A 27,586-nucleotide genomic window follows, 5' to 3' on the forward strand; every position below is an offset into this window, starting at 1 on the left:
GATAAAAATGCTTTGAATGCATTATATTAGTTTTACTGATATTTTAATTTATCTTTAATTAAAACTATTTTTTACTTATACTTCAGTACATAAATCTCTGAACACACAAATACATTATGCATTTACTGTATATATATTTTATGTATATACTGTACATCTTTTTAAGGAGTTAGCAAAGGAAATGAAAAAAGTTTATAATATAAAATATAAATAATAATATATAAAATAATAATAATAATAATAATAATAATAATATTAATTATAATAATAATCTAAGTAATGAATATTAAATATAAAAAATATTGAGTTATAATGGAAAGTATTGCAATTATATATTGCACGTATTTCCATTTTTATTTGGAAATGAATATCTCTAGAAGCTAAAAACAAACAGTTGTAAGAGAAACAAATACTACTAAAAATATACATGTTTTATATTTTCAAGAATTTTGATTATGAATTAAAGGTATCATTAACATATTCATAATTATTCCCAAAAAGTATCAATTGAAAAAAATATAAATGTATGTTATAAGTCTATGTATATGATAGCTGGATGGCTGAGGTGGTTAATGTGTCACCATTCTGGAAGATCCAGAAGTGAATCTGGATAGTTGAAAAATTCCAGAAAGTTTTGGATGGTCTATTTTGGTTATGTTGGCTCCATCTCTCAACACCCAGCCACCATATTTTGGGCTTGGACAAACTCATGATGGATATGATTAAAAGGTCCTCTTATGCCCATAGGACAGAAAGAGTCAAGAATTAAAAGAAGAAAAAAGTATGTATAAAAAATATAAGATAAAATTTATTTAAAAAGGCATTGATTTTTTTAATCTGTGCTTTTTGCTTTTTATGGAATTGAAAAAAATTCTAAAAATATGGTAAAAATTTATAATTTATACAAAATGAGATTCATGAGACACAATATTTATAATATATCATCAATATATTTACACAGTATTAAAAATATATTTTGGTCATGGTATTATTATAATATTAAGCTTATGACCAGATTACAAAAATTATTATTTTTAAGAGAGATCATATAAAAATATTAATTTAAAACTTTAACTATGATTGTCTTATTTGTTGAAGATTTAAATTTATCCATTGAGAAACTGGAAGATTAAATGCTGCATCACAAAATTCAAAATACATTCCAAATGAACTGGCATTCTCTACTTTCATGTCATGCAAAACAATTTGATCTGTATATTTTGGTTTTATAAATATATAAAGCATAATGAAGATAAATCCGATAACTGATCCTCCACCAATAACAGCAGTAAAGTAAGTATTGTTTATAGTCCATTGTTTATTTTCTCTTAAGAAATACCAAATACAAAATAATGCAATGTTTTCCAAACCTATAATTACCATAAAAATGAAAGGACGTTTATTTTCCTTTAGTTGAAACAGGATAGGCCAGAATATTAAAGAAGGTAGTCCAAATATAACATATATTATAAAAATAATAGATAATTTTTTTTTATTGGATAATTCAGTTTCTGTATAACTTCTCCAACAAATTGGAACTAACCAAATAGTAATAATTAATGCATGAAAAAGGCAAAGGCCAACAATTCCTCCATGGATTATTGTTGCAGTTAATGCAATGATCAGTGTTCTAGATGTTGCAATTAATGTCCAACCAATAAACGAAAAGAATGTTGTTAACCAACCATCGTCCTTTCTTCTAACAGCTGTTATCATGGAAATAATTATTAAACTTGATGAAATTATTTCTTCTTTCACTGAAAATATTATAATGATTAATCCAATGCAATCATATTATATTTCAGTATTATTACAGAGATAAAGTATAAATTCAAAAGAAAACAATTTTTAATTAAGTTTAATCTTAATTTTGGAATATTTCATTAATTAAATATGTCTCTCTAGATTTAAAAATTGGAATAAATCATTCTTAACTATCAAATAAACAAAACTCTGACATCAGAAGAATATGATATAAATAGAAACAGAACAAATTAACTTAAATATTAACTAATTAACAAAGATTAAATAAAACTTGCCAGTTTATAATTAGTTTGCTGACATTTACCAGTTAATAATTGATGTTTGTTAATTTTTTGCAAAAGCTACAGCTAATCAAGGTTAGAATTTCTAAAATAAATATTATCCCAGTTTTATCACAATTCAAAAACTTCTGTATAGTAATCAGAAAAATTACAACTTAATAATAAAATTTGCTTTGGATACAAAGTTTTGAATAAAGTATTTGATTTTTATTAGAGGAATTAATATTTGGTATTAGAGGATAGCTTTAAAATTATCTTATTTTTAAACTTTATAAACATTTTTTTTTATCATATTATGTGATGTTAAATACAATACTCATTTAACTATTAAGTAAACTCAAGCCATGATATTCTTCCTGCTAGATAGTGTTTGATACTATCTTATATTATTTGTTCTTATTAAAACTTTTGATATCAAATTAACAATTAAGACACTTACATATTTTTGAATTAAATGAAGGATCATCTAGACTCATTATTATTATATATAACTGTAAAGCAAGTTGAATAAACCCAGCAAAGAAGTCTTCAAAAAATTCAAGAACCATGGCTTGATGTTCTATAAGATTATATTCTTTTTTTTCATCTTCAGACAGACCTTTTCTTTGACATATTCTTTGAGTTGAAAATCCCAAAACTTCAAGAATGCTGTAAATGTAAATTATTTGTATATTTTGATCTTCATTCAATGTAACAATAATATAAATAAAACTAAATGCATAAGTAAAATGCAATAATTAACATTAGCATTTGTTGTTGCAGTTGCAAATTTCAATAATAATAATTCACTGTTGTTGTTAGCAGAGCTGTGAAAACTGACTCATCTATAATGAATTTGCTTCTGACACTGATGCAACTCAACCAGTAACAATGGACAGATCCTGACTTCTATTTTCTTTTTATTATATACTTTATATTAAGCTAATAGCAGCATTAACCTCCCATCTTGCATTATAGAAGCTGCCTGTAATGCAAGATCTTATTTTATGATGATTTCCCTTCTTCGTGGTCTTTCTTTACATATTAGTAATTACAGTTAATTTTTTTTTCAGAAATTTATATTCAAATACATTGAGTTAATTAATTCTAAATTTTTATTGTCAAAAGACCCATACAAAATGTCTAAGACTTGGCTTAAATTGGGTGTTTTTGAATCACATTTTAATCTGAGTTTTTCCATCTATGAGTGTAGCAAAGTGCTTTACTATAATTGTTTTCCATCTGTGACTACAGATGGAAAACAATTTGTGTATCAATGTATGATTGAAGATAAAGATATGGTGATGATGAGAAAAAACTATGAAAAAAGATACCGTATTTACTCAAATATAAGATGATCTCGCATATAGGACGAGGTGTGACTTTAAAGATCAAAATAAAGAAAATTAGATTTATTAATACAATTCTAATTTTATTTTGTTTAATTGCAAATAAAATATCATCAAATGCACATATTGTCCTGCAAAAATTAATGGCATTTTAAACTTTAAGGTAAAACCTTATAAAATCAACATGATTTGTTCATGTAAAGTTGGACAATTGGGAACCTTTTTTTGCCAATTCTTAACAGTTGAATCCACTCTCCATTGATTGCACTTATGAGTTTCTCTGAATTCTGATTTCCAAATAGTCATCTGTTTTCATGGGAATGGATTAAAACTTATATCGAGCTCCGTGTGATTTTGGAATTACAATTTGGAATTCAATTCAAAAGCTTTGTTTTTCCTATTACTATTCAACTTTACTCTCAACCAGAGCCGTAACTAGGCAGGTGCAACAGGTGCACCCGCACAGGGCCCATTTGGAAGGGGGGCCCAAACTGCTGTTCACAATAAATTATATTTTTAAATTTTAAATTTTTCCTCCTTTCTACAGCGCGGTTTGGCGATTACATTTTGCCATACTTAGACCCTAGATGTCTGCTCACCAGTGTTCCCAACTGTGGCGACTTTTAGAGGGACGTAGTGAAGTAGCGGAGACCTCAGACAAATCAGCCAAAAGTAGCGATTTTTGATATTTTTTAATTTATTTTTTGAGAAATTTAAATTGATGTTTATAGTTTTCAAATTTACAGATTTTTCTGTACTTTATAGAGCTTTCTGTCATTTCTAGATTTTTCTACAGTGTGCAGAGCTAGAAATCTGTAAAGGTAACATTTTGTAACAAAAATAAATCTACCCGAGGATTTTTTAAAATTACTAAATTGAAAACGGTAACTCCTGAATAAAATCTTAGTCTCGAGGTTGTAAAAGGCGTGCAGAAATTCTGACATCTATTTTTTCTTTATAGTGGTACGCATATGTGGTGTATACCTGAACGGCGGATTAATCGGTAAGCGAACTATGCTGGCGCATAGGGCCCCGAAGGAACTCCCGCAGTCTTTAAAATGCTACTGAAAAAAGGGATTGCGAAAACGCAGTAGATAGAAATAGTCAAAAAAAAAAAAAAAAGCTTCGATATATAGAGATACATGGAAGTAATAAATGATATAGCTTTATGGCCAAGAATATAAACAGATGCTATTATTGATCATATTCTTAAAACAAACCAAAATGTATAGAAAAGAGATTTCTTAATAAACGAAAAAAAAAAGAATTAAGATAATGGAAATAGATAAAACACCAGATGAAGGAAGTAACTTGACACCTGAAAAATTATTTAAAATACAAATTTACAGTGTTTTTGACACTCTATTGTGTCAAATAGATTGGCGTTATGAAAAAATGAAAAGTATCTGTGACGATTTTTGCTTTCGCTGTGGCTGGTCTTTACAATGCATGAGTTTGTTCATTTAAAAAATTCGGTTGCAGATCTCGCTATTAAATACAGTATAGCAAAGATTTAAAAAAGTACAAATTCACAAGTGAAATTGAAAGTTTTAATTTTGAAGTAACGACTCTTATACAAAATATAGAAACTGTATCTGCACTTAATATTCTACAGGCTCTTCATGATTTTGGTTTAATTGAGTCTTACCCAAATATTAATGTTTCTCTTCGAATATTTCTAACTCTTCCCGTTTCTATTGCTTCGTGCGAGAGAAGTTTTAGCAAGTTAAACTTAATAAAAAATTATTTAAGATCAACTATCGAACATGAACGATTATCCAATATTTCTATTATTTCAATAGAATACAATATCGTTAAAAATATTAATTACGATGGTGTAGTTAATGAATTTGCTGAAATTAAAGCCAGAAAAATTCAATTAAAATAAATCTTAATAAAACAAATACATTACAATAGATTTTTAATATTTTCCCAAAACCAAATAAATTAAGGGGCCTAAATGCAAATTATTGCACAGGGCACAGGAATGGCTAGTTACGGCTCTGCTCTCAACAATAAAAAGAACAATTCAAATGACCCAGATAAATACTTATGTTTTTAAACACCAGAGGATGAGCATCTGGTAAAAAATGCAAATACAGGTAACCCCCGTATAACACGGCACTTCTATAGCACGGATTCACTCTAACCTCTAACAAGGTTCAAGAATTGGGAACATCCCCCATATAACACGGGTTCACTCTAACATGGTTTGGGAATTGGGTAAAACCCTTGTACAGCATAAAATGTAATAAAGGGTGCGTTCTTTTATACCTCTGCATGAACATTCTAATTGTTTTCGTGGCCTACTTTGAATGCTCTTTCAACAAATAATCCATTTAATGGTTAAATTTTACAATTGGGATCCTTCTTTTGCCTCTAAAAGCTCATTTTAGAATTATAGCTTCCTCCGCATGATACTATCGATAGTGTGGGTGCCACCATTTTTCTTTCACCATCATTCCTAAATGCCTACAAACAGCAGCGCATTCCCGTTGCAGAGTGACCACTATTAACAAACACACCTACAAACTGTTACCAGTTGATGGTGCTCACGCTGAGATCATCATATAGGATGAATAATCCTCTGGTAAAATATTTACTTAAATAATAAATAAGTATTTTACCTATGAAAAAAATGAATAATAAATCCGATTTAAATAAGGATTTAACAACATGTTTTTTTAATTTTTGGAACCTAACCCCCCTTTTCGCACTAGTTCTTTGTTTCATATAATGCAGCAATTTTTTGGAACGTAACTCCTGTGTTATACAGGGTTACCTGTACACAGTTTACAAAAATTATTGCAAAAATTCAAAAGAATCCTTTGCTTGCACATATAGGACAACCTAAGATTTTGAAGCAATGAAAAATGAATAAAAACCTCATCTTATATGTGAGTAAATGTGGTAAGTACTTTCAGTTTAGATAAGAATGCTTGATGACTCACTTGGTAGTAATGAAGTACCCAGTCAGTTAATGTAATCAAGATATATTTTAAATTATTATTTAGAATTAGAAAGTCCAACTCCAATTTCTGAAGTTCTGTGAGCAGAGTCAGAGGCTTGGTCTACTGACTCCACAGCCCTGGTTTGTTAGAACACTCCAATATCCCATACAAGAATTTTGATTAGTTCATTAATACTACTGCCATTATTGTTAAAATTATGTGATTTAATAAAAATGAACTATACACTGTAGTTACTCAGCTGAATTAATCAATGCACTCCAACAGATGAAGTTTAAAGAATGCTGATGTTTTTGATCCAGTTAATGGACCATCTTCAGGTGTAGACAGTTGAAAATGCCCATTTTCAACTGTCAGCAACTGTTAATCAGTTTTTTAACAGATTAATTAATTTCAGATTAATGTTCAGTTTATCTTGATCATTTACAATGAATATGTAGAAACTTTGATTATATATAAATGAAGTATCTATACATATATCAGTTCAGAGTTCCCCCCCCTCTCACTCTTCATCCATTTACTAAAAGTATACATTATATATTTATATTTGATTTTCTTTACCAGCTGAGTTCAGATTTATGAACTGATAATGAAAATAAAAAATCTCATTTCACTATACTATAATACAGTGATCCCCAACCCCCTGGCCGTGGACCGGTACCGGTACCAGTCCGCGGCCCGGGAATCAAATGATACCAGGCGGCCCCAAGGAACATTAAATTATTTCCATTTTATTTACTATGGTGTATTTGTCTCGGGTTTGTGTGACTTTTAATAGACGACTGAACAACGGAATAAACTGGACATAAGAAACACACTTCGAGTGTCATTGTCTTCTATTACCCCCAGATGGAACTGTCTCGTTGCAAAGAAACAAGCTCAGGGTTCTCATTGATTTAGCTTTCTAGTGAGTTAAAATGTTAAATCACATTATATTCATTTTTTGGTGTAACTGTATTTTATTTTGAAGGCATATTTAAATACAGTTAAATTAAAATTATTAAATTAAATCAATCTAAAATATGAACAATCAACATCCCCCTCAGTGGGCTGCGGTAAAGTTATCAAACATTGACCAGTCCGCGGCGATAAAAAGGTTGGGGACCGCTGCTATAATATATTTACTTTCAGGTATCAAGGTGCTTTTCAAAATTAAGAAAACAAAATTTCAAGAAAGTTCTGTTAGCTTTGTCAATGTTATTTTGTATTTTCAACGCTATTTTCTTAGTCTTATAGTAGGTTTTCAAAGCACTTTTGAAATTAGAAAAAGAAATGAATACCCTTTTGTGTATTACGTGGTATGATCCAAAAGTTCAGGGACTGCAGTAATCTATGACAACAAAAGCATGTATTTGAAGTTACAGCGTATGAAATGGATTCTATCAAACCACTCCTACATGTTCAGGTTTATTTCGCCCATGTCACATAATTAAATCGCGAGTGCTGCTGTTTTCTTCCGGAGATAGTTACCTTTGTTCTGCGACGTAATAAAAATGAAGTTTTAAGAACAGCGCTGCAACATTAAATTTTGTCAGCGTTTAGGTAAAACACCTACGGAGACTTTAAAATTGTTAAGAAAGGTGTACAGTGATTCTATCGTGGCAAAATCGAAGCTGTACGAATGGCATCGGCGTTTTAAAACGGGACGAGAATCCCATCGCAGACGATGAACGCTCTGGCCAACCTTCGACTTCACGGAACGAGGAAAATGTTGAGTTAGTCTGTCAATGTGTTCGCAAAGATCGTCACCGAACTCTTGAAAAAATCGCTGCGGCTACTCACTTATCAAAGACTAGTTGCCAGCATATTTTAACGGAAGATCTTAACATGCACCGAGTGTCTCAGCACATTGTCCCTCGACTTTTGACTTCTGAACAAAAGGAAGAACGAATGAGAATATCGGATGATTTAATCGACAAAGCCAATAAGAATCCATCATTTTTTAACCACATCATAACAGATGATGAAACGTGGTGTTATTTATTTAACACTGTTTTGTGTCATCAGATGAGGTGAGAGCAGCATTGCAGGAGGCCTTATGGGAGGTTTCAAAAAATGGCTTCCAGCAGTGCTTCCAGAAGTTATACGACCACTGGAAAAAGTGTATCCTTGCCCAAGGTAATTAGTTTGAAGGTGGTTGTGCATCGGCAATATAAACTTTTTAGGGTAAGGAATTTTATGCCAAGTCCCCGAACTTTTGGATCGTACTACGTATTTCTTTTTCTAATTTGTTTCAATATATCAATAATGATCAGCCATAAAGCTCTCATTTCAGTATTACTGGTAACTTCATTCTATATTTCTCCATTTCGTTTATATTTTGATGAAGTCTTTCATTCCAATTCTCATTCACTGCATCTGAGTTATTAGGAAAGTCTCTAAGTGGGAATGCTAGAAATAAATTTTTATATGCTTTTTTTAACTTACTCTGTCTGTCTAGATAAAGTAATTCAATTTCACCCAATTTCCAATATAGTTGAAACTTTAAAAAAATTGTCATTGGGAATACATATGTATGCAGAGTTTACAAACAATTTTAGGAATTTATAAAAATCTGATAACAGATGGCACTATACTTCTGGCAGCCCTTTGCCCTTTCTTAGTTGTACTGTCTACATGAAATCTTGAAGCTCAATTTTTCAGCCACTTCTCAATTAAATGCTAAAACAAGAAAAATTTCAATTATTCAGTGTTACATATACAATCTGATAGCACACTCCACAAAAGAGAATCAAATATTAATTTTGTTTAAAATAAATTTTATAAATTCTTGGAATTAAGTAGTAGTTCAGAAGAATTTTCCACTGAATATATAGTAAGGGATATGGTTTATAGATTCCAGAGGAACTGCGTAGTTTTTACTATAGCTTACAGTGACCATAAACGAAAATGTTCAGTTCCCTTTTGCGCATGCGTAATGATTGTATTGAATACACTCAAACAAACCTTTACATATGCAGCCGTAATTATAGCCAATATGTAGAGATGGCGCTTATACGATAGAATATCTTTTTAAAATCGTTTCAAAAATAACGCCTGTATCGTAACGCAAATTTTTGGTTCGAAGTTCGATTTTTCAGTTTTTTCTTGATAAAGACCATTGAATATGGTCGAAAACGTTTGAATTTATCTATTAAATTACGGCTGCATATGTAAAGGTTTGTTTGAGTGTATTTAGTTAAGAAATGCAGTCTCTGACGAGTTATGATTGTATTGAATGGAACACAATGTCTGACAGACACACAAAAGTCCTAACATAAGCACTTCACTACTATAGTGGAGCATATTAAATAATAGAAAATAAAAAATATAAAAAAGTTTTCGACAAATGCTTTTTTATTCACATAAATGCACTAAAAAGTAAAAAGTGAATTTTCTTCAGCTTTCACAGTATTCTTGGTATTATGTGACAAAAAAGCTTTTTTGTCACATAATACCAAGTTTAAAAAATAATTTAAAAAGCTTTGAGCAGTCAGAATGCAAGATAAATTAAAGCTTTTAAGCATATTTCCATAATATTTTTGAAATTGGGATATTTTTTATTTTCAAGAAAATAGAATAAAAAGGCTTAAAAATTGTGTTTTTCAACTTTTGTCCTTGCATATTAAAACTGCTAATCTTTTAATAGCTCTTCAATGTCAAGTTTTATATATGTAACTTCTTTCAACTTGGCTTCTGAAAACTTGGAGATATTTTGAAGTTTAGTAAACTTCTTTGGGTCTTGCAAAGCAATAAAAATATAAATTCATTTGGAGCAGTAACAAGAGAACTTTCTTTGGATTAATCAGTCTTTTACAAAGAATGATTTTGAACTTGGATGGAGAGTATTTTACTTCTGTTCCCTTACGGTGGATTCTGCTGTCACATTCACATACAAAACAAAGCACTTTTTTTTTTTTGTTGTTTGACTATTTCACCTTAAAATAGGTGAACAAATTAAAATAGTTTAAATTAGATTAATTTTGTACCATGAAAGAAATAGAAGTCTTGTACTTATTTTATAACTTAACATTAACATAAAATTAATATGAAAATAAATTTTTCATATACTTCAAAAATTTTAAATATACCTTTTAATTTGCCAAGGAATTAATAATAATCCATATATTATATTGGTTATTGCAGTTGTTATTTTGACCTTTTCTTCTTGGATTATATTAGCAAAGATTAAGTACACTACATAACTAAAAGCTGGAACCAGAAAACAAAAAATTGAGATGATGCAATAATTAATGTCACCCCCTCTGTAATAGGTAGATACTGCATAACAATCTTGATATATTTTATATAAATAAATGATTAATCTGGAAAGAGAATAGATAAAGAACCAAGGAAATATCCAGGTGCAGCAACTTGTGTTCTTAAATTTTTCTTTTATGCTTGTGTCCTAAAAAACAAATAAAACCTAATTATTAGACAATACTCTTAAAATTTATAAGTAAAATGAACCTATTATTAAAATGAGGGAAAAAAAGGATGCTAATTTCACAATATCCTGAATTTAACACACACAACCCACAGTTCATCTTAACAATATACTTAGCTACTATGATTAAGTTAATCTAAAGACATATATATATATATGTATATGTATATATAATTATATAAACCACTGTAAACTTCTCTTATTTATGTAAATTATGTTGATATTAATTTGTGCTCAATGTAAGATTTACTTTAAAGTTAATAAATACACTTTAATGTTCTACTTCTCTCAAAAAAATATGTTATGATCTAACAACAATTGATTGTTGTTTTATTTCAGCAAGAAGTTAGAATAATTTTGATTTGTCTTAATATTAATTTTATAATAAAGGTTTCCACTTTGTATTTGAAACAATTTTCAATTATAAAGCAATAAAATCTAAGTAGTTTTAATATAACATCATTCAAAAATTTTTACCAAAATCTATTTTATGAAAATTATTTATCAATCAGTCATTGCAATAATTATTATAAAATAAAGTCCCAACACAAGATGATATCCTGATCTAGATGATGACGATCTCAGTGAAAAATTCTGTAGACAATGGATTAGAAGTTCATCTGATATAGCATGGTTTCTTTGAAATCTAGACTTAAATTTATAACACTTTGCTTTAACGTTATAAAAGAAAATTCTCAACTCTGTCATACAATAGTGAAGGATTGATTACCAACTGTTAAAGAGAAAGATGCCATCCAGAATGTGAAGAAAAATTAACTTATGCTATCCTTCATTTCCAACACAAATTGTAACTTCTGAGTAACATATGGGGATCTGTACCTTTTTCATTTATTATATTTGTTAGAATTACGTACTAGAAAAAATCATTAAAATCAAAGTAATATTAAAATTAATATACAGGTAACCCCATATAACACGGTAGTTACGTTCCAAAAAATTGCCAGGTTATGCGAATCCGTGTTATACGAAACAAAGAACTAATACGAAAAGGAGGGTTAGGTTCCAAAAATTAAAAAACATGCTAGTATATTTTCATAATTAAGATAAATATCTTCATTAAAATTTTTTTAAGTGATACATATTAATATAAATTAAACAATGTTTTCTTCGTCATCACTAAAAACACTATTAATTAACCGAGAGCGTTTTCTTTTTGGCAAGTTATCCTTATCCTCTGAGCATTTTTCTGCATTATCTTCAGATCCATGCTTTACCTTTTGCAAAATGTATGTAATTTTAGATTGCTTGCTTCTAGTTAAAAGGTCTTTATAAATTTCCTTATATGGTGCTAAGCACTTATGAAGAATAAAGCAAGTATGGAATAAGGGAAAAACATTCGGCAACATCAGAAGCAGAAGCGTCGCGATCTGGCAACATTGAAACAAGTTTCGAGAAGGACCACGTGTATCGACAGAAGGCGAGAAGAGAAAATTTACATACTTAAGTACTAATAGTTCACGAAAATAATAATTTTCGTGAACTATTATTACTTAAGTATGTAAAAATTTATTACATTTCCTGTTGTACGAGGGTTTTACCCAATTCTCGAACCGTGTCAGAGTGAATCCGTGCTATAAAAGTACCGTGTTATACGGGGGATGGTACCAATTCTCGAACCGTGTTAGAGCGAATCCGTGCTATAAAAGTACCGTGTTATACGGGGGATGGTACCAATTCTCAAACCGTGTTAGAGCGAATCCATGCTGTAGAAGTGCCATGTTATACGGGGGTTACCTGTATTATAATAAAATTTCACAAAACAATATCTTTACAAGAATATTAAAAAAAAGAAAAACCCAGCTTTCTCTGGACTACACTTTAATGTAGGTGAACAAATTAAAATAGTTTAAATTAGATTAATTTTGTACCATGAAAGAAAATAGAAGTCTTGTACTTATTTTATAACTTAACATTAACATAAAATTAATATGAAAATAAATTTTTCATATTAAAGTCAGTACAGGGTTTAGAAATTTAGGAATTGTTTGTTATAACAAACAAATACACACAAAATTCCTAAACTCTGTACTGACTTTGTTTATATATTTGAATTGTTTGGAAGTGTAAAAAAATTATCAATTCCTTTTTTCCATGGGTTGTATGCAATATAACAATGAAGTGTCACTTTGAGTTCATGTGAATGCCAAACTTTTCTTAAAGAAACTTTTTATGCTTGTAATCAAAAAATGTATCTCCACACTTTTGTTAAACTGAATTAATTATTTTTGTCCAAAGATAGAAATAATTGATATTAGTAATTCCTGAACAAATAAGCATGACTCATATTTCATAAACAGTGCTGGCTTGATGGTAATTTACACCTGAGGCAAAACCAATTTTTACCACCAGTGCTTCCAATTACTAAGAGAAAGCACTTCTATCACTGGCACTCTTGTATGAACTGTTTATACAGTTCATACATAATGCCAGTGATAGAAGTGCATTAAAGTTGTTTATAAAAACAACTTTTGAAGTACATTTGTGTGATTTCATTGTATGTGGCTTATTATTTTATTTCTTTTCATTCTCTCCCTTTGAACATTTTAGACTGCTCATTTTTCTGCTTGAGGTCATCTCATCATCTGTTTATATATCTTCCACTTTCACAGATGTATCCTTATAACAAAATGGCTAAGAGGTTGCACAGACAGGTTATTAGACTAGTACAGGAAGGATGCTTACAAACAAATTGCAAGTGTCTGGATGAGTACAAAGTACAGTACTAATATCAAACTTGTGGAAGAAAAATCAATTCACTGCTTCAGTTAAAAAAAAATAAAAAGTGGTGATCAAGACAGAAAATGGAAGACTAGTGAGAAAGGTGACAGAACAGATTTTTCATAATGGTCTGTCAAACAAGTTTTATAACATCAAAAGAATTAAAATCATGAGTGGGAAAAGTGGAGTTAATTTCAGTGATAAAACAGTGAGAAGCAGAGCAATGGGCTATGGCTTTCAAAAAGTAAAGAAAAGTTCAACCAGCTACATCAAAGAATTAATCATCTACAGATTGAAGTAGAAAAAAAAAGCACTCAAAGAATGGACTGTAAGGAATGGAAACATAATTTGCACAATTGCTTGGGTCAAGGCAATGACATCAGTGTGTTTGTCTGGATGAAGAGCAACAAAAACTTCCACAGTGTCTCAAGAAATCTTCCAAATTACTCCAGTCTGTTATCTTGGAAAGGACAAGGCAAACTTTCTACTCTTCAAACTAATGTAACAGTCAATATATATGGAAAGTCTGAAACATTTCTAGCAACCAATGACTGAAGATCAGTATGGAGATGATGAGATGGTGTTTCAAGATGACAATTGCCATAGGGCTAAATGTGTAAATATTTTCTTCGGGCAAGCCACTTAACACATTTGTCATGATCACCAAATACCCAGATACGAATCTGATTGATAAAGTCTGGTGCCAACTGAAAAAGTTTGTAAACAAATGAAAGCCAACAATAATAATGGAACTGGAGTGCAATAAGAGAAAGTTCAGAAAGAAGTGGATGCAGCATTCTACAATAGAAGGAATGTTATTTTTTTAATCTAAATAACTTTATAATAATGTAATATTGAAAATATATATTTTTTTCCTCTATCAATAATTTGTTATTGATAGATTACATTGAGTTTAGAAAATTTTAAAAATATATTTATCTATTAATTTTCTAACTGTAGAAGTAAAATTGATTAAAAAACAAGTCTTCTTGAAGATTAAATCATACAAAATATACTTATCAAAATATCCATTGGAATATTGTGTCATTTTTTAACATGTTTGGCTCTCAGTTACTGGTACTGTTATTTGTGGTTTTGAGTTGAGAAAATTATTTACATTTAATTAGGTATTACTCAAAATGGTTCGGTATCATTCCTCCTCAATAAATTTGATTTTGTAAATGTAATTTTAATAATAAGATATCTGTGTACTCCAAAATACAAATTTCAGTATATTTTCTATTGATTAATGTTTTCTGATGATTTCTCTCAATGTTTGTATTTTTTTTTTATTACCAAATTAATAATAATAACTAAAAATATTCAATTATTTCAAATATCTCTCATGAAGATGGAATGCAGACTTCCTGACAACTTTTTAAAATAATTTATATTTTCCTGTTTCATCATATTCCAGTTTAATATCAATGGATGATGTTATTAATTTTTGCAATTTTCAGTTTTCTTCGAAAAGAAATACAAATTCATTTACTACTAAATTAATTTAACCAATTCTACCAAATCCAGTTTTCTTTTTTGTAAATAGAGAATTAGTGAAGAACATTCTGTGATATTAAATATCTAATATGCTATTTTTATAGAAAGATCTTTTAAACATTTTCATTTTTATTTGACTAATGTTTTTGGGAGTTAGTTAATTTTTTTTATTTAATACAAATAAATAATTCAGAAATTTTTATTTAAAAATTGAAAATCATAATTATAAGTGAAGATAATTCAGTTTTGTGTGTAAAAAGCTCAGACAAAATGTCTTCTTCAGGAGGAATAACTTTACAAAGCCATTTTTCCTGAAGAAGAAACATTACGATTGTAGTGTTTTGGACATTACTTTTCTTTTTTTAATATTTTATCATTATTTATCCAAAACTTTTACATCTGAAAACTGAATTCCCACTTATAACTCTATTGTAGGTAGTGCTAGCCTTTTTATATATTTAAAAATTGCAATTTGCACCAGAACATACACTTCAGTACCTTAATTTCAACATTTTTTTATAATAGTTGAATCTGAAGGAAGCCATAAAAAAATATTGAGAATATTTTTCAATAAAATAACTTAATAATATAATTTAATAGAAACACACCTACTTTAGAATTTTTTTAAACTCATCTAATCACTGTATGATACATCAGTTTGTGTTCTTGAAATCACATATAGTGTACAATAACTCAAATGAAGTAAATCAACTAACCATTACATTTAAATGGAATAATTTATCTTAATTAGTTTTGTTGCATTATATAAATTTTTATTTTTAAATGATTTTAATCATAACATTTAAAACTAAATTTATGCAAGTTGTTTAATTACATCACCATAATATTGAATTACAAAAAAAATTTTTTGAAACTAAATTTTGGAAAAATTGCAATAAAAAATTATTATTAAAATCATATTCAATCTATAATTTAATTTATAGAATGAATACCAAGTTGAAAGTTGTATTAAATGCTGTGTGTAACCTGTAAGGGAATTTAAAATTCATAATGTAGTATATTCACATATTTACAATAAAAAATTGTTATATTGAAAAGGAGAAAATCTTCAGAAACAATTTTTTTTAATTAAGAGTTATATTGACAAATTAGGAAATTATAAATGAGTTGTTAAAGAAAAATATGCAATCATTCTAGAGATCCACATAGGATTTTTAAATTGCTTATTTTTAAATATTTAAAATTAAAAGTACTTATTAAAAGTTGCTAGATTAAAATACTTACGTTTGACATTTCGTTTTCACCATGCATTTTCGCTCGTCTTCCCATTCCATAGAAAGAATACTACACTTACATTTAACTAACGAACATCCTGATGACGTAAGACAACCTGTTACCATGTCAAAGGTCGACCGTGGGCGTGGGAGAAGTAGAATAGGCAACTTGAAGTTCTAGCAGGTCATAATAGATCGTAAATATAACTATAAAATAATGCAATACTTTAAGAATACTGAAAAATTCTGAATTTATTATATCGAAACTATCAATTGCATCTGTGAATAGAATAAGTCTGAGTCAACGGGCATGAGAAGTCTTTAATTAATCAAAATTAGGTCATAGAATAGGAATGAAGTAACTTGATCAGTCAGTGTTAAAATCGTCGTTTATGATTATATTTAATTAACAAATGAATTGTTAACGAAATATAGAAATTATTGTAAACTCGCAATTACCATAGCCTAATGTTATTTTGTAACTCTGATATTTTAAACATAGTACTGTACACACTATTAATTAGGGGGTCCCATAAGTCACGCACCATAAGTGAAAAAGCTTTTTAGGTGATACGTTCGATGTGATTGCTGTCATGTTGCACAGTCTCAGACGGGTGATTCAATCATTGTAGACACCTTGGAAGATGTCCAGTTACGGCCTGACATGTCTGTGATTCTGACTCATCACAATGTAAGTGGCAAGATCTGTTTATAAATGTGGGACCTAAAGACCCAACAGGTAAGAATTCATTGGGATGAGGTGCGGACGATAAGGGGGTGTCCACAAATTACGTCCGCATTTTTCTTAACAATTTTTACTCCCCCCCTCTTTTCTCAGTTTGACCAAGTTTACGTAACCCTCTCCCTTCGAACATCCAACAAAACTCAACTCTTAAAATCTTTATCACTTTATATAGTTTATGCAGTTTATTATTCATAAAATTTAATGAAATCGGACGTCCATTGAAGTTCAACCCCCCCCCTCCCCTTATCCGATTTTGTCCGACTTGTCATAATTCCCATTCCTCCCTCCTAGTGTGGACACCCTCCAAGGAAGCCATTTCACAGGTATTCGTGTCGCGTTAATATTCTCCTGAAACGGAAAAGTCAATTATAGTGAAACCAGAGCTAATGAGACCAATGAAGGGGCCAGCTCAAAGTGGTCATCTTGCATATTAGTAGGTTTCACTGTACATTACATTTTGCCTATTATGCATTGGCTTACAGGCCACCCTGTAGAACGAATCTGATGCTGTTGACAATCTATAAATGAAAGACAAATGAATATTCGCAATATTTCTAGTCAGGGCCTTCGAGAGGGGTGGAGATTTTTCTCCTAGCTCAGAGAAAGTTTGGATCAGTAATGATTCCTTCTCATATAAAATTAATGTTACTAACAGAAGATTAAATCTTTAATACTGCTTTTTATTAGTAAAGAAACATTCTTCGCATTACATTTGTTTAAAAAATATGGCTGAAGAGTCTATGCAAGATTTCGTTGGAATCTGAATTGATTTCTTCAGAATTTAAAAAATTCTGAACTTATTTTGGATATGTTAAATTTATTCGTATTTTATAAGAGTTCGACATTTTCGTTTGTCATAATCTCTTGGTTATTTAGGGTTATCCAGCATCATTTTTTAAAAAAATTTACTTGAAAAATGATAGGCAACATATCATAGAAAAAATTACTCGATATACAAGGTCTGTTCAAAAAGTATCGGACCTTTGGTCGGCAAAAATAAATTTATTGACTTTGGGATACAAAACCCTAATCCCCTTCAAAGTAGTCTCCTTGGTAATGTATACACTTCTCCCAGCGTTCCTGCCATTGCTGGAAACACTGCTGGAACGCATCTTTTGGAATGGTTATCAGCCGGTCCGTCGCATTTCGCATGATGTCTTCTCTCGACTAAATTTGGGTTCCTTTTAGCGGCATTTTCAGCTTGAGAAATAGCCAAAGGTCACACGGAGCCATATGGAGAGAGTACGGAGCGTGACGAACCACAGGAGTATTGTGNATCAAGATAAGAGTCTATTATCGATCGAATTTTATACCTTGTCCTTATTCCATTATTTTTATTCGATATCGATATCTCATCCCCTTGAGAATCTTCCAATACAGAAACGCTTCTAAGAGAATAAGAATAACCTCACTTAAACAGCCAATAATTTAGATCTATATAAGCTACTGTTATATTTCAGAATCTTGAAAAATTCAAGTAAATCATTACCATATAAAAAGACATTTAATCTGGGATGGAAAATAGCTTTTAAAATTTCAAAAAGTTTCAATTTTTGCAGTGAAATATTTATAGTTTCAGGCAATTATAAATATTCAATGATATTTATATACAACTAGAACTAACTACAATTTTAATTATAATAATAATTTGTATAAATACGATAAGAATAAGAATGCATACCTGCACTAGCTGCCCATAGAAGTGGTTGACGGCCATCTTGATCGCTAACGTCGACTTCGACACCCCAACTCAATAGTTTTCGAAGGGCTGCTAATCCGATCTTTACATCGTTTCCCATTTCGCTATTAGGACCACACATCTGAGCGGCATAATGTATGGGATATGCTCCATGAATATCTGGCGTGGAAGGAAAAGCTCCAGCTTCCATTAGGATATCCAAACATGCCAATTCTCCACAAACTAGAAAACATGAGAAATAATAAAAGTAAATAAATAATTATTATAATTCTTATAATTACAGTAGACCCCCCCTATAACACAGTAGATAATTCCGTGTTATATGAATTCCATGTTGTACGAGTCGCTTAGATTTTACAAATATGTGAGCCGTTCACAGCCGGCACACGTATTTATAAAATCTAAGTGACTCGTACAACAGGGAATTCATATAACACGGAATTATCTACATTGTTTTAGGGGGAGTCTACTGTATTTATAATATCCAATTTTAATTAACTATTATGTTTATATTACACAAATATTTGGAAATTAATTAATTTGAAAAATAAAGATTCTGGGTATAAAATAATAATAATTAGTGATGGATTCATTTAAATGATTTGAATAATCAAATTATCATTCCAATGGATCATCCCTATCAGTAAAAAAATTTTTTTTTTGTTCATGAAGATCTTGCAATTGCTCAAATGTTTAAAAACGATAACCATATTGTTATTTTACACTTTCCACATTAAAAACTCCACATTTTTATGTTTAAACTTTTATAATTCCATTATCGATAATGCGGCTAATTTATCATTTAATAAGTCATTTTAATTGCATTTAAATACTGTATATTTTAATTTATAAAATTATTAAATAGTGAAAATATTGCTTCCATGTTGGACGTATTTTAAAATACGCTAAAAAATGGAAGCGAATCTAAACTCGTTTTATAATTCCATTATCGATAATGCGGCTAATTTATCATTTAATAAGTCATTTTAATTGCATTTAAATACTGTACACTTTAATTTATAAAATTATTAAATAGTCGAAATGTTTTTATTTTTAAATAACAGTTTGTTTTTAAGCCTATTTTTCAATTGCCTTCCACAGGAACGAATTAAGATAATGTAAACAAATCATTTAATTAGCCATCGTTTTTACAGTTCTTGAGTAAGTCTGCGGCCCTGGAGAATCTGGGATCAAATCCGGATATGTCGAAAACCCCAGAAATGTTTTGGGGGTCGCGTATGTCGGACCGCCGAAAAATTTCCTTAATAATCGGCCGCCCCATTGTGGACCTTTGACGAACCACAGTGGACTTGATAAAAAGGGCCTTCTTAATGCCTATAGAGCGAAAATAATTTTAAAAATCTCTGATATGAATCATATTTAAACACCAGTTCTGTTCCAGCAAACATTTTAATAAGTAAGCCCGTTTTGTGTGTCAAAAACGCCATTCGGACTGTATAGTTCTGAACAATTCCTGGTAAATTTCAACCACATCGCTTTTATCACAGATTTTATTGGAAATATTCAATGCACTGTTTGCTTTGAATCCGGTCTGTCACAACTGTTATCATAATTGTTCAGCTTTTTCTGTAAGAAGTTTTCTGTCGACGGAAATATTCACTGGATAAAATGTACTGTACCAACCACTTTTCAGCATCTAGATACTCACACATACGCTTGCTTTTCTGTTCTGTCTGATTGCTATTTATTAAAGCTTTCCAAAATCTTGTTTCCCAGATATGTAGGGAGAGAAATGTCAAATTTTTTCTCAATTTCTAATTTTATTTTTTTGCTTTCTTCCGAGATCATTGTGATGGATACTTCTTGTTTCTTTAAAGCGCTAACGATTTGATCGATCAATTTGCGTTTAAGAATAAGATCTTTAAAATTCAAAATTCCGAGCCAAAAGTAATGTCGTGCAATTAGAGGCATAATTCTATACAATGTCAATACAGTACAGTAGACCCCCTATAACGCAGTAGATATGTTCCGCTTTATAAGAATTTCGCGTTGTAGGAATCCTTAAATACATGAGCCAATCACAGCCCGACACGTGTGAAGTTTACGGACTACGGCTGTTTGAAAGGTTTTCTTCCATAAAATTAATCGATTCTAGACTAATTCGACTCAACATTTCCAAAATACGTATAATTTTTTGGGAATAATCCGTATAAACTATGCTATAAACAAAAAATTGTAGGATTACTTACTGAGTGTGCACCGTTCGACATCACCGTTGCTTAAGCTTGTTTTCGTCGCGGAGCAGCGCACCAAACGGCGGCCGCGATTTCTGATAAGTTATTTTTCTGCGAAAAATTCGTTGAACTTTGGAAACATCATTAATAGAAATAATTTTTATGGCCGTTGAATAAGAAATGTTTTTTTCACAAGAAATGTATAAAATTACAGCACTGTATTAGACTTGCAGTACCTAATTTATATACTGTACAGACGATAGTAAACTCAACTTACTCGCCTAAACTCTCCGTAGCGTGGCGCTGGACGGCGGAAAGTATATATATAATTATAATAAAGTTAAAATAAATTAAGTTAATATTGTACAGTCGATAATAATACTGTACAGACGATAGTAAACTCAACTTATCCCTCTAAACTCTCCATAGCGTGTAAGTAGTTCGGCTGCTCGTCTACTATTGGTCTAGATTCGACCAATCCTGTCGCGACACGAGTCGGCGATGACGTTTTACGCATCCCTTTTAGTGTCTTTATACGAATACTGTCGCAATTTTTTCGCCGCATTATAGGAACCCGCGTTATAGGGGTCTACTGTATTTAAATTTGTGTTAATGTCATCCATTTCCCTGAACTTGAAAAAGAAAGCACACAAAATTAGACAAAATAGTCTCCGGATATTATTATTATTATTACTGGGAAGGGGGTGAAAGCTCGAGACTACTCAGTGGTATCGCTCGAGGGTGAAATGGGAAGGAAAGAGAGGTTTAGGAGAAGGGTGAAGGTGAAATGGAAAGAGAGATAGGATAGGTGGTGAAGGGGTAGGATCATGGGCGCCAGCAACACATTTATTGATGGGAGTAAGAGAGAAACATAATACAAGATATACAGAATACAGCATATATAATACCTGTGTACAAGGTGGTAGTGCGGGTCTCCGGATATTAAATTTCGAATTATTGAAATGTGATCTCGAAACTACTTCGACTTGTAGAAACAGAATGCATTAGACCAGGCATGGCCAACATACGGCCCGCGGGCCGGATCCGACCCGTCTAATGAATTTATGCGGCCTGCGATTAATCTTTCAATATCAGCTACTCAAGTCCGAATAGCTCGATGAAAAATTCTGACGCCTAAAAAAAAAAAAAGTCAACAACTCACTGTGCGTTTAGAGTTAACCCTCCATTACAAATCTCTTAAGTATTAAGTACAGCGTAGAATGTTGGTAAAGCATGAGAATGTGAAAAATGTATCTGCAATCTCTATGTACAGTACTGTACAATTTAGTCTCTACGGGGTGACACCACAATGAGATCTTGCACCACCCAAAAATCTTCCTAGGGCAGCCTCTGGTTCGGCCCGTGAAAAAAGTTTTCTTTCCAATTCGGCCCGGGGTTAAAAACTGTTGGCCATCCCTGCATTAGACTGTGGCTGTAAAGTCGGAGAGAAATAAACAATGGGAAGTTTTGAATAATTCTCATATAAAGTTACCAAATAGAATATTAGAGAACTTAAAATGTGTGAAGATGTTAACAGTATGAATATCACGTTTTAATGAAATGTTATGAATCAGAATGGTTTTCCTGTGTTTCCAGTGACTTAAGAATTTATAAACACGAAACATTCATGTGGAATGTACAGTAGGTCGTTCGCGCTCCGAAGCAATTTTCTCATTATAAATAACGGAAAGCGAATTAATCAATTCCCAGACCCTGAACCATACCCATATCCATTTCGATACACATAATCTAAAGTAAAAATAACACAATTAAATGGCCTAATAATAAATTAAAACACGAAAGCAATAAATAAAATACATAAAATCTATATAGCCTATGGCCCACCAGTGGCCAAGCGGTCTTCGTACCCTGAACACTGGGAGTTCGATCGTGGGCTCGCGCCTCGCTCGGACGGGCTGGCCTCGTGGAGTTTTCCGGGTTTTCTTCACGTCTGTAACGTCAAAAAAGGGACCAGAATCCCTTAAAAAGACCTCTTGGAAGGCATTCTCCCTACGCAGATCGCTCAAGTGTTGCGTTGTCATAACAAACTATATAGTCTAATAAAACGAAAATTGCATTTATTGGTCGCACACCGTGGACTTCGGCATAATTAAATCACACATCTACGTTAAAATAACAATTGGGAAATTTAATATATTATAGATAATGTGAGATTTTATATTTTGTTTAGAATCTTTCTTTAAACTGTTTAGTTTGTTTGAATAAAATCAAGTTGAAATGTCTTCGGATAGAAAGCTTTATGAGTTTCGAAAAGGATATAACATAATAGTAAAAGAAAATTGTAATGTGTATGGGAAGATGCTCCTAAATGTCGAACAAGCCAAATATAGTTTAGAAAGTTTCGTTCGAGAAATTATGAACTAAACGATACAAAACGTACGGGGCGCCAAAAAGCTGTCGACAAAGAAAAATTTAAGGAAAAAAATTGTTAAAAATCGACGAATAACAAACAACGCAGTAAGTTATATATAAAAAACATACCAAAAATAAAGCGAAAAAAGTAATGAAAATATAATGAGCATAACGAAAGAGTGAGAGCCAGAGATCACTTGGACACAAATATTGCGTTTATGCTTCGAGTGCATTTTCGAGTTCGAACTCCGAAGCAAATTTTTGTCGAATTTTTCATTCGAACTCTGGAACGTTCGAAGTACGAGGTACCACTGTATTTTCAAGAACTCGACTTTCCAGTCATTGTTACGAGATCTACATGCAGGAAAAAAGTATTTTTATATATAATTTTCTAAAGTGTCTTCATATTACTGTACAGATACCGTATTTACTCGAATATAAGACGATCTCGCTTTTGGTATGAGGTGTGACTTTAAAGATCAAAATAAAGAAAATTAGATTTATTAATACAATTTAATTTTATTTCGTTTAATAACAAATAAAATATTATCAAATGCATATAAATGCACACATTGACCCGCAAAAATTACTGGCATTTTAAACTTCAAGGAGAAATCTTGCAAAATCGACAACACAGTGGCGTAGCATGGGTGTCAGCAGGGCCCGCTCTAGCGGTTACGTCACCCCGGACAAAAAGACAAATTGCCGCTCCTTAAGAATATATATATATATATATATATATTTTACTTTTCATAGACACAATATAGTGACACTTTTTAAACATTTGACATATTATTCATCTTTTATTACTTTGGCAAAACCTAATAAAATATGAATAATCTGCCAAGTGTTTAAAAAGTGTCACTACATTGTGTCTATGAAAAGTAAAAGAAAATAAAAAAATATTGGAATAAAAGAAATATATATATATTTAAATAAAGGTACATACTTTTTATTTTCAATAAAAATCAAATCATTTTATTTAAATTTTAATAAAAGCATATATTTAGAAAGAAACATATAACATAACTGATAATCAAGCAGTACAAGACAGTAGAAATTAATTAAGAAATATCTGTACCTAGCCACAAATTGTTAACCATATAATTTTTTACATTTTTGAATGCTATTAAAAATGTATTATTGCACAAACAATCAAAATGCCATTATTTTGAAAATAAAACAAGGTAACATCAACTCCGCTAAAATTACAAAAAACTTTTTTTCTTACTTTCAGTTCTGCAAAATTTTTTATTGCATCTTTTAAATTTACTTGATCAGCAATTTTATGCTCAATTGCCAACATGGCCAAATTATTAATTAAGACGATTTTGTGTAGTAGCCGAACGTAAAAAGTTCTTAATTAATTTTAACTTAGAGAAACTCCTTTCGCCACTTGCTACAGTTATTGGTGTCGTTAGCAATATTCTTAAAGCAATAGTAAGATTTGGGGCAAAATTTAACTTTGTAATTAAGCTCAGTACATTGCTTGGGCTTTCTCTTTTGTCCAAAAGCGCAGATACTGCTGAAATTTTCTCCGCTAATTCTACCCCATTTATGTCAACAGAATCAACATCAGTTAAAATGCATTCTAAATTCTTACAGTGTTTTAGTAGCATTTCTTTGGTCATGACATTTAAATCATATATATTATATAAGAATTGAAAATAATTACTATGATTACTAAATCTAGCATCTAGTTCATTTAGTGCTTGATCGATTGTAAAAAAAAAAAAAATCTATTTTACAGTGGCGTGCCGTGATATTTAATGACAGGGAAGCTGTGTTTCTGTAAGAAGCCAACTTCCAGGGGCAATCAGTTAATTGCGTCAGTGACGGTGTAGGGTCCATTCGTATTCGTTTGTTCGATAAGCCAGTAAAAACCATAGACTTCTCTAAATGTATTTTTAATTAATATATTATCTGACGTACTTTTAATAAATAAACAAGCTCAATAAAATTACCTTTGTTATTAGATTCAATAGATTCCCCATGCCCTCTAAATGCCAATTCTTGCTTTGATAAAAAAAAAAAAAAAACATATATCTAAATTAATAGATTTTATATCTGTTAGCCGTAACTATTTCGTTATAATTTTCAATATTTATTTTATATGTAATTAACAAAATCAGAAAGAATTTACATTAGGAAATATATCCTATCGCTTAAAAGAAACTCAATTGCTACACAAAGCGCGAACGCCCGAAATGTCCGTCCCCGTAGACTCAATAAGTATTGTACTGTACCTTTGCCCCTCCATCACGCCCGAACGGTTGTGAATTTTCTATTTATGATATCAGTGGACTCACCTACAACACAAGAGCTTTATTTTGATATCCGAACCAGATCCCTACTCTAAGCCGTTGACACCAGACATCTCGTCAGCATTCAAATATAATAAGAGCAAAGAAGAAAGCAACGCAAGCGACATCAGTTTCACGGATACAGGAAATTTTCTTTAAATAAAAAAGTGTGGATCGAAGGCTCAGTTTGAAAACTAATTTCTAAACATTAATAGAAATTTGAATGCTAATACTCGAGATAACGACGAAATATAACTTCGGAAAGTATTAAGAGAGGTCGCGGCCGACATTTTCAACGCGAAAACTTGTACGTCGGACGTTTAGCACCGCCTTCCTGTAAGACTAGAAGTTTGACAATGGAATTTGGAACGTCGATCATGGCCGCAACCTCTCTATTCTGAAACGATTTATGGAAGAAACGATATACTTTTAAGAAATTCGTAGGAGAAAAACCTAACAGACGGACTTGAAATAAAAGTTTTAAAATTCGATAAGCCATTTTATAAATAAACGGTATAGAGTTGTAAAACACCAGAGGTAAACGTGCTCTGCGCTTAACCAGTAGACGGCCGATTCCGTACCGATCAAAAAAGCGAAAATTGTCTAGTGTTTTAAGCAAGATGAAGCGAAAGATGGAAAACGATTTTTATCCGAGAAAAAGGCCTCCTTCTCAAGTAAAGGATGAAAAATCCGATTTTTATCCGATAAAACGGCCTCCTTCTCAAGTAAAGGAAGAAAAATCCGATTTTTATCCGACAAAACGGCCTCCTTCTCAAGTAAAGGAAGAAAAATCCCATTCCGTCCTTCCAGTACAAATTGCTTATAACTGGGTACAAGATTCGATACTGGTTAACAAGTGTCTCACTATGCTGAGGTTAGTGACGAATGACTGTACTGCTGAGGTTGAAGTGAAACACTTTCAGAACAGTTCGAATCGACAATGAGAACACTCCGAGTGCAAGTTACTCGTGCGCCGCCCTGGTGCAAAATATTTAAATAACACATAGGAGAAAAATCCCAAGGGTTTCTTCTCTGTATGAACCCTTACCAAAGGAAGAAAAAAAAAAAGAAAGGGTTTCTTGGTACAGAAAATCAAGTAAAACTTTTTAATTTCAACTTACCAAATTTTAAATGTTTTAATAAAATACAGTCGACCCCCTATAACACTGTTGATAATGTAAGGTTTGCCGACGTTGAGGGGGAAAAAGTCTATCTCACGTCAGAATGAGCCTAAGGGAAACCGCGTATGTGGGCGGTGGCGAAGGAGGCAAATGATGTACAAGTGTTTTACAAGATAAAACCCGTTTATTTGTTCGAATTCATGCTTACATCGATAATGGACAATTCCAAAATCTCGGTGCTTCTGGGAACGGCGAAAGTTCGTGTGATGGGTCGCAGTTCGGGCGGACGAGAAAGATATCTGGACGAAGCAGAAGTTCGTTGTTACGTTGCGGCGTCCTCGGTGATCGGCGGATGCACAACACAATCTAAATCACAATGGTAGGCTTAATCCGGAGGAGACTCTCTTTCGACCTTGAAGTTCCGATTTTTATACTTTTTCGCCCACTGTTCGCATTTCGGATTGGTCCCTCGTCTCATTCCTCGCTTTCCCATTGGTCTCTCCTTTGTCTCCAGGTGCAAGATGAAACTTTTTCGGGTCGCGGGAAAGGTCCGATTCGAGGTGTCCATCTGATATCTCTGTCGACTCTGCTCGATGACTGTTTATAAAATATAATAACACCTGCACTCATAACTCAGACCGTTATTTACCATTGTTTGACGTCTAAGAATTTAACGATCATTTTCACCTTTCACCTATCAAAAATTCCTCTATTTTTTGTTCGAAAAGGTTTATCTCGGCCAACATTTTATAGACACGCGAGTCAAAGATCTACCTGTTTATGAGCGCTCGTGTTAGAGTTCGTCTTCCGCTAAGACCTTAACAGATAGTTTACACATACTTGAACCGTTCCGAGTCTCGTTGTTTACATCTTGTGTCGCGCAAGAATTTCACGGTTTACTCGAGTTCGAA

General features: G+C 31.5%; 1 protein-coding gene and 1 long non-coding RNA gene across 5 annotated transcripts; one reads left to right on the forward strand and one right to left on the reverse strand.

Moving 5' to 3' along the window:
• Positions 1–991: 991 nt before the first annotated feature.
• LOC111630116 lies at positions 992–27,464 on the reverse strand. Of its 4 annotated transcripts, none has more exons than XM_023374142.1 (5): positions 26,884–27,464; positions 16,250–16,416; positions 10,413–10,729; positions 2,485–2,693; positions 992–1,757 (listed from the first exon to the last, which is right to left on the reverse strand). In XM_023374142.1, the coding sequence occupies exons 2-5, from the start codon at positions 16,292–16,294 to the stop codon at positions 1,075–1,077; spliced, it is 1,254 nt and encodes a 417-aa protein (XP_023229910.1). In that variant the 5' UTR covers positions 16,295–16,416; positions 26,884–27,464; the 3' UTR covers positions 992–1,074. The 4 variants fall into 4 exon arrangements, with proteins under 4 accessions (XP_023229910.1, XP_023229908.1, XP_023229909.1 ...); XM_023374140.1 differs by having other exon boundaries at positions 16,250–16,446; XM_023374141.1 differs by lacking the exon at positions 26,884–27,464 and adding an exon at positions 16,785–17,386 and having other exon boundaries at positions 16,250–16,446.
• LOC111630118 lies at positions 4,206–4,495 on the forward strand. The gene is made up of 2 exons (XR_002757457.1): positions 4,206–4,257; positions 4,335–4,495. It is a non-coding gene; the product is annotated as an uncharacterized LOC111630118 (long non-coding RNA).
• Positions 27,465–27,586: the final 122 nt, after the last annotated feature.

The sequence above is a fragment of the Centruroides sculpturatus genome, unplaced genomic scaffold (assembly GCF_000671375.1).
Source record: "Centruroides sculpturatus isolate CEXI.00-Female unplaced genomic scaffold, Cexi_2.0 scaffold540, whole genome shotgun sequence".
NCBI classification, from domain to species: domain Eukaryota; kingdom Metazoa; phylum Arthropoda; class Arachnida; order Scorpiones; family Buthidae; genus Centruroides; species Centruroides sculpturatus.